Raw genomic sequence first — 9,073 nt, forward strand, 5'->3', positions numbered from 1 at the left:
TAATTCTAAAAAAAATTCCGAGAACGGTGTACCTACCTGTGATCGAAATCCTCGCCGAATCCGAGAGCCGAAAAACTCAAAAATTCCGCCTCCGTGCGATCGCTTCCGCTTTCTTTCTCTTTTTGCTTCTTTTTTTGTTTCTTTTTCTTCTTTTCTTGTTTCTTTTCTTTTTTTTTTTCTTTTCAACCCCTCATAGCAACTTTGTTAGAACACATGATAGAAGAGAAATGAGTTCTCCCCCTTCTTACTCACCCTCATTGAACCATTTATAGCAAAGGAATGGGAGGGTGGTGGCCACCATTGTGGACTTATTCCATGGTAGGTGGCCACCATTGTGGACATATTCCATGGTAGGTGGCCACCATTGTGGACATTGAATTTTGACATGTGTGTGACCCCATGCATGTTTTTTAAAGTTCTTTTGAGTAGGTAAAAGATAACCCAAATGGGTCCCATATGTGACCAAATTCCCAATTGTGCATAAAATCATATGCCCCACTCCAAAGTATGATCGGAACCGTTCATTTGATGGGCGACAATGTGATTTAATTTGTGCTCCGCTAATCAATCCTATGGGCTGATCCAAGCCATCCAATAGATCAAAATGTGAATATGTTACCCCATTTTTAAATCACTCCTATTTGATGATCCGAACCGTCCATTTGATGGGCGACAATTGATGATCTTGACCGTTCAAATAGTGGGCTGCGATGTGATTTAATTTGTGCTCCACTAATCAATCCTATGGGCTGATCCAAACCATCCAATAGATCAAAATGTGAATATGTTACCCCATTTTTAAATCACTCCCATTTGATGATCCGAACCGTCCATTTGATGGGCGACAATTGATGATCTTGACCGTTCAAATGGTGGGTCGCAATGTAAATTGGTTGTGCTCCCTTAAATCATTCCTCTATGACGATCCAGACCATCCAATTGATGGGTCCCCTACCTAAGTAGGTTGTGTCCTCCTAAATCATTTCAATGGGCTGATCCGAGTAACTCAACCTGATGATCGAAACAAAATTGGTTGTTAAAACGACTTCTCTGAGATCTTGACCGTTCTCTTGATGATCATCTTTAGGTGTTGGATCGAAGTAGGTTCAAAACTCATTTTTCACTAAAACAATGTGCGGGCCACCCTGTTTGATTCAAATCTAAACAAATGCTCAAGACGGGCCCATCAATCGGATCCAAATTCTCTCTTGTTCGGATTCTTGGGAATAATCTCTCTCAACACTTAACGGAAAAGTGCGAAACATGGCGGAAATGATTGAACGGGATTTCGCCCAAGCATAGCGAACTTGGGTCCGGTCAAAATGGGGTGTCTACAGTTGCCCCTGCTCGAGGAGAAGAGGTGGCGACCTCGGCGCAACTGCTTGGTCTGGATCAGTTCGTAGAACTTCAAGGACAAATTCGAGAAGTCAAACGACCACTCAAACAACCCTATGCCAATGGCATTTTGGATGAATGGGAAAGGGAAACTTCCTCACCTTTTACTTCATATATAATAGGAACCCCATTTGATGTGACGATGGATTTAACACGGTTCGGGTGCTATGATGGTACTACTGACCCGTTGGAATTTTTCCAAACCTTTAAGAGGATAATGTCACTCCGTGGCGCGTTTGACAGATTTATGTGTAAAGCATTTGCCTCCTTGTTGAGGAAAAGTGCTAGTGACTGGTATTTCGTTTAGAGTCTGACTCCATCAGTTCTTTCCACGAGTTTGACAGAAAATTCATAACATGTTTTGCCAACAATCGCTTCCGTCATGATCCTGCGGACGCTCTCCTTGCTCTTCGAAAAGGAAGGAGTGAGACCCTGAGAGATTTTATGGTTCGGTTCAATGCCGAACTATCCCAGCTCACTAAGATTGATGTTCAAATGGCGGTGGCTGCATTGAAACATAGTACCACTTACCAAAATTTAAAAGTGCATCTTACACTCAAACCACCCAGAGATTTTTAGGAGCTTGAGTCTAAAGCTAGCAAGCTCATTCGAGCGGAAGAAGCTTGTAGTCGTGACCGGAATAGGAACCAAGCGGGCCCCAATGAAAAGAAGAAAGAAGACCTCAAGGTGTCGGGAAGGCTACTGACAGAGGATAAGCCGGCAAATAGGAATCCAGTTCTGGTCTTTGAGAGACTGGGATACACTCCTTTGAAAGTCCCCTTTTCTCATATTCTTTCTGAAACAAGAAATCAAGGTCTTTTGACCCCCCAAGAAAATGAAAATTGATCCTAAGAAGAGTTTCAGCGGAAAATATTGTGATTTCCATTCGGATCACTGTCATGAGACAGATAATTGTTATCACCTCAGATTATAGATTGAAAAATTGGTTGGAGAAAGCTAAGTCACGTCACTGTTCCCCAAAGCACCGTTCTCGAAGCCGGCACTACTCCCCACGATGATCCCGGAGCAAGCATCATTCCTGAGACCGCCACACACCTCCAGGCATCACCGGTCTCCAAGAGGGAATCTTGAAGACAGACCCCATCACCATGTGCCCGATCACGAGCAACCCCCTAATATAGTAGGTAAAATCATTGTCATTGCTGGAGGACCTGCAGCTGGAGGTCGAACTACTGCAGGTCGACATGAGTATGCTGAACTCATACTTTTTCTTGAAACACCGTCAAAAAAGGCTTGGATGGATTCTTTAAAGGTACATGAAGTTATTTCTTTTTCTGACAAAGATTATGAACGATTGCAGGTTCCGCATGATGATGCGTTGGTTATTCGACTAATCATTTCCAACTACAATGTCAGAAGGATTTTAGTTGACACGGGTAGTTCTGTAAACGTGTTACACATTGGGACGTTTCAAGAAATGAACTTAGGTGAGGACAAATTGGGAGCGGCTGAATACTATATCTACTGATTTTCTGGTGCATCAGAACAGATCAATGGCAAAATTGATCTTCATGTTACGTTCGGACACCTGCAGTTCTGTAAATGTGTTACACATTGGGACGTTTCAAGAAATAAACTTAAGCGAGGACAGATTGGGAGCGGCTGAATACTATATCTACTGATTTTCTGGTGCATCAGTACAGATCAATGGCAACATTGATCTTCTTATTACGTTCGGAACTTACCCTCTTCAAAGAACGGTCATGATGACCTTTGTAGTTGTTGATGTGCCCTTTGCCTACAGTGCTATTATTGGGATAGCATCGTTAAATGATCTGGGAGTAGTCGTATCTACACCCCATCTCAAAATGAAATTCCCTAGTCGAAGAGGTGTGGGGGAGGTACGGGTACACTAGATGGTGACGCGGAAATGTTATTTCACTAGTTTAAAGGGGAACAATGCCCCAAAAGAAAATTTCACAATTGATAGTCAAGACCCTAGGGACCGAGCCCGAACTGTTAGGGGGGGAGCCGGTTGAGGAGCTCGATTCAATCTCCATATCCGACGCCCATCTTGATAGAACTGTTTGAATAGACTCTTTGCTAACAGGTACGTTAGGTACTAATTTAGTGAATTTTCTAAGAGCTAATGCAAGTGTTTTTGCTTGGTCTACTTCCGACATGCCAGGGCTATGTCCAGAGGTTGCCGTTCATAAATTGAACGTGAACTCGATTTACAAGCAAGTTAAATAAAAGAAAAGGAATTTTGGAGTAGAACGACAAGCCCACATTAAGACGGAGGTTGACAAATTGTTGCGAGCAGGATTCAATATCCAGAGTGGTTGGCCAACCTGGTAATGGTCAAGGCCAATGGCAGCTAGAGGGCCTGCACAGATTTCACGGATCTAAATAGTGCTTGTCCGAAGGATCCCTTTCCACTGCCCCGCACAGACCAGTTGATCGACGCGACCTCTAGGCATGAACTCCTCAGGTTTTTGGATGCATTCTCCGGTTATAATCAAATCAAAATGCATGAGCCTGATATCCCTAAAACTTCATTCATTACTGAACATGGTTTGTATTGTTATATTGTAGTGCCTTTTGGTCTGAAGAATGCGGGTGCTACTTATCAGAGGCTCGCCAACAAACTCTTCCAGAAACAGATCAAGAGAAATGTAGAGGTTTATGTGGACGACATGTTGGTGAAAAGTTTGAAGGCCCAATGGCACATCGACGACCTCAGGGAAACCTTTAACGTACTACAACAATACCGGATGAAGCTTAACCCAACGAAGTGTGCCTTTGGTGTGACTTCGGGGAAGTTCTTAGGTTTCGTGGTCAATCAAAGGGGCATTGAAGCCAACCCGGAAAGAACTCAAGCCATTCTGAACAAGGAACCACCATCCAAGGTTGTTGAAGTTCAACGATTAACATGACGTATTTTCGCCCTCAGTCGTTTCATGTCCAGATCGACAGAGAAATGTCAACCATTTTTCAAACTTTTGAAGAATATACAGGAATTTGAGTGGACTCTCTCCTGTCTAGAAGCATTTGATTCATTGAAACAATATCTCCAAACACCGCCCGTTCTTACTAAGCCTGAGCTCGGAGAAGATTTGTTCCTTTATATGGCACTAAGGTCTACAACGGTGAGTGCTGTTTTAGTCCCTCAAGAAGGAAAACAGGAACATCTAGTATATTATGTAAGCCGAATTCTCTATGGTGCGGAGGTTTGGTATCAGAATATCGAAAAATTTGCCTTTGTTGTTGTAGTCGCCGCTTGAAAACTCCGCCCTTTCTTTCAGGCCCATAACATCACACTATTAACAGATCAACCTTTGCGGAAGATTCTAAAAAAGCCTGAGACATCGGGACGACTGATAAGTTGGGCGGTCGAGTTGGGTGAGTTTGATATTTAGGTTCAGCCTTGTCCGGCTATCGAATCTCATGTCCTTGCTGATTTCATTGTTGAATTTACTTCACCACCATCAAATCTACTAAGTGAAGGAAACGTTGCAACTGAAGCTGGTCCATTACCTGAAGATGATCACCATGCTAAAGTTAGTCCACCATTGGAAGCAGGTCGACAAACCGAGACTGGTATATGCCCATGGGTACTCCACGTGGAAGGATCTACTAGTGAAGGAGGATGCGGTGCGGGGATAGTCCTCACGCGTCCAGATAAATTTCTGGCAGAATATGCCCTACGACTTGATTTCAAAGCTTCTAATAATGAGGCAGAGTATGAAGCTCTTTTGGCGGGATTGACCCTGGATATGGAGTTGGGTACGGACAAATTAAAGGTCCACAATGACTCGCAGTTAGTGGTGGGACAGGTGAACGGATTCTACATCGTGAAGGAAGAAAGGATGCTGAGGTACTTGGAAAAGGTGCGGGAAAAGCTAGCAGGACTAAAGGAGGTCGAAATTGTGCAGGTCCTGAGGGGAATGAATACCCGGGCGGATGCTCTCTGCAAGATGGCTTCAGAAGAGACATTCGACTTTGGTTCTGTGTATAAGGAAATTTTACTCCGCCCCAGTATAGAAGAAAAGCAATTAATGGAAATTCAAGAAGGGCCCAACTGGATGGACCTTATTGTGCAATACTTGAAAGATGGAATACTACCTTCCGACAAATTAGAAACTCGAAGGTTGGTCGTGAGGTGAGCTCATTATGTACACAATGGAGCAAAGTTATACAAACACTCTTACACTTGGTTATACCTCCGATGTCTCATGCCATTTGAATCTGATTATGCTTTAAGGGAAGTGCATGAAGGAATTTGTGGCAGCTATGCAGGAGGTAGAACATTAGCACAAAAGATTGTAAGACATGGATACTTTTGGCCGACCATTCTACATGATGCGAAGGAATTTGTCAATAGGTGTGGTCCTTGTTAAAAAATTGCAACAGTTCCTTGACACCCAACTACTCTCTATACTCCAATATCAAACCCAGTGGCCTTTGTTTTGTGGGAGATTGACTTGGTACGTCCATTCCCAAAGGCTCCAGGAGGGCATACCATGCTTTATGTCACTATTGATTTTTTTACTAAGTGGGTGGAAGTTAAAGCTCTTGCGAAGCCAAACTCTAAGGCGACTGAAAAGTTCTTCTATCTGATGTTATTGCTGCTTCGACAGTCCAAAGGTCTTGGTAACAGATAACAGGACTCAATTTGCCAGTGCTGAGTTCTGCAGCTTCTGTGACAAACTCAGCATAGAACAGAGGTTTGCATTGGTGGGACATCCACATGCTAATGGCCAAGTAGAAGTAATGAACATAATCCTACTCCAAAGCCTTAAGAAGCGCTTGGAAAAGGCAGGCAACTCTTGGATTGACGCACTATCAAACGTTTTGTGGGCTTATCGAACAACGCCTTGGGTCACTACTGGGCAATCCTCATTCAGCTTAACGTTCAGTGTTGAAGCAGTTATTCCTGTGGAAGTTGGAATCCCTTCTTTCAGGGTAGAAAATTTTGCTGAGCAAGAAATTCTGAGCTTCTTAGGAATAGCCTTGATTTTAATTCGAAGAAAAGAGAACAGGTTTGACTTTGGATTGCAGCTTATCAAGAAAGAGTTGCTTGGTACTACAACTCAAGAACAAAAAATCGGTCAGTTCGGCCTGAGGATTTAGTGTTACGGCAGTTGGAAGTATCTGACCCTTGGGGAAGCTTGCCCCTAGTTGTGAGGGCCCTTACCGAGTCATCCGAATACTCCAACTAGGAGCTTATCAATTGGAATACCTCAACGGCACTCTTGTTCCCCGAAGTTGGAGTATAGAAAATTTGCGGAGATTTTATCAGTAAAAGGTGGTAAAGTTGTTTGTAAAGTACAATGTGTTTTCCTATTTTTGTTTTCTAGCAGGTCGAGCATCATGATGTAATCACGTTAAAGATCAATGAAATGATAACTTTTAGATATGTCTCCAAAAGGATCGATATGAATCTACCCTCCGGTTTAAGCCACGAGCAGACCTGGAAGGGAACGGGAAGCGAAGGGGTGAAATCTGGGATGATCTCCCAAATCCTACCCTAAAACGCTTCTCTTGTAAAAGAGCTGTTCCATTTAAGGATGGGCGGGTCTATTAACTCTGAGCCGATCACTCGAGAGGAAGATGACCGAAAAAAAAGAAGTACTAATGGGATACACTAATACCTGTGAGACACGATCCCGTGGGAGGGACGCGACCCGCCCCTCTCTTGGTCTCTCGGCGTCCACGCGAGCGGTGTGCGCTTTTGATTATTAATATGAATTATTTTTTCCGTGAACTGGGGATCACTAAAGAAATTCTGAATTTCACACAAAAGAAAATGACCAGAGTCGCCACCTAGGTAAGGGACCTAGGACCCGTAAGTGACACTGTAATGATCCGCGATCCTAGAATCTAGATCCGTTACCTGATTACGAGAACGGAAGGTGTGATGGACACCACCATATGCATCGTTCTCGCCTGGTAATCCGGTATTCGATTCCAAAGGTTAACTCACTTTAATTTCTTTTAAAAGGCTCATTTAAACTCTCTTGATATGATCTACTGGACATGCACCCTAATGATCTAATTTCGATAGTGTTCCTAGATGTATCTTTTGATTCTTTTAATTTGATTTGATCTATGTGACAGTACTCCTAAAGAATCTAAGTTGAGGGAATCCTAGATGATTTAATAAATTAGTTAATTTAGGGTTTGAAAATAATCAAGAAATAAATAAAACACAATACTAAAACCCTACTTGAGTGTGTGTAGGGTCGACCTGAGCCTGGAATGCCATCCAAGTTGCCTACGTACCCAAGTCTCACTGGGATCAAGGTCAATGTAGTTCGGTGACCTAAACTAAGCTACATATGAAATCTAGGACACCGATCTAGACTGGACAAACTGTTTTAACACTTTATGAGAGATGCTTAATTAATTCAAGTTGAATATATTTTCTTATCTTAGGACTCCATCTAGGATGCTATTCCTATATGATCTTATCTAATTTGCAAAGATTTTCCTAAACTATTGCAGGTGGGCCCTACATCCTAGGTTGACTAGGCATGTGCTATAAGGGAAGAGGGTTGACTGTGTGGAACCTAATCTAAGGCTCAGTTGCTAACAAGAGCAACCGGCTGTGATTCAGGCTTACCTGACTCCATAACTCTAAGACTTCGTAAGACCTAAAACTCGACGTGACGTAAGTGTTCCTAAACGGGCTCTAAAGGTTCCTATGGGGTGGGACCGTGATCTGACGGTTTCAAAATGGATTTGAACTTGGATTTGACCAACCCAAATTATTAAGTTAGTTAATTTCAACTTTTAAGGGTTCCTTACACCAAGAAATTTAAGGTATTCTAAGGCTCTAAGGGTTCTCCACTCAGATTGAAGTTTTGACATATTTAGCATGGTATGAAGACATTTATTGATTTTTAAGGGTTTTTACTTCAATTATTTACACATTATGTTCATTCTAGAATATTTCATCATTCTGAAATTTTTGTGAATTTTTCGGGTTATTATCATTTTTTAATGATTTTTAATAATATTCTCAGTTTAGCAAATTTTGGATAAAAACATATCAAATCTCATTCAACTCGGTACAAAATAGTAACATTGCATGTTCATAATAGTAGAAAAATTCAGTAAAATTTCACATTTTTACTAGAATTTACTATTTTTAGCGAATTTCTTTATATTCAAGCAGATTCGAATAAATATCATTAAAAATACTAAATCATGCTCAAACATTATGAAAACTTCCAATTATGATATCATTAGATCAATTTATGTTATTCAAGAATATTAGATTCTGAAAAGTTTGTTTGATAACAAAGCCTTCACACATGTAGATAACACTTATTTTCCATTAAATAATCCAAGAAAATAGTAAATAATTATAAAATTCCTCTTGAAATAACCTTTTTAGGGGCATTTGTCGAAGAATTCTTAAATCACCAAGATGAGAAAAATTTGACTAGAATTTTAGATTTCCAATGTTCTTTTGACTCAAATAACACATAGAAAATATAAGCCAGGGAAAAATCTAGGGTTTCAGATTAGTTGCTTTGAAAAATTGCTCAAAAAGTGATTTAAACCCTATTTCTTTAAATCTCTCTTTTTTTAATTAAAACAACTTTCCCTCCACCAAAATCAGTAATAACATGAATTGATCTATTGAATATCATATTAGATCCATAGCAAACTATAACATGTATTTTTAACGAAAAAGAATGGACGAACG

The 9,073-nt window shown here is 41.2% G+C and overlaps 1 protein-coding gene across 1 annotated transcript; it reads left to right on the forward strand.

The window, feature by feature from the left end:
• Positions 1 to 2,410: 2,410 nt before the first annotated feature.
• Positions 2,411 to 6,489, forward strand: LOC143883069 (uncharacterized). Its single transcript, XM_077386433.1, has 8 exons — positions 2,411 to 2,668; positions 2,717 to 2,800; positions 2,901 to 2,954; positions 3,060 to 3,246; positions 3,952 to 4,265; positions 4,374 to 4,586; positions 4,776 to 5,518; positions 5,997 to 6,489. The coding sequence occupies exons 1-8, from the start codon at positions 2,411 to 2,413 to the stop codon at positions 6,487 to 6,489; spliced, it is 2,346 nt and encodes a 781-aa protein (XP_077242548.1).
• Positions 6,490 to 9,073: the final 2,584 nt, after the last annotated feature.

The sequence above is a fragment of the Tasmannia lanceolata genome, unplaced genomic scaffold (assembly GCF_043159265.1).
Source record: "Tasmannia lanceolata isolate RefF3 unplaced genomic scaffold, GAP_Taslan_0.1 ptg000008l, whole genome shotgun sequence".
Lineage (NCBI taxonomy): Eukaryota > Viridiplantae > Streptophyta > Magnoliopsida > Canellales > Winteraceae > Tasmannia > Tasmannia lanceolata.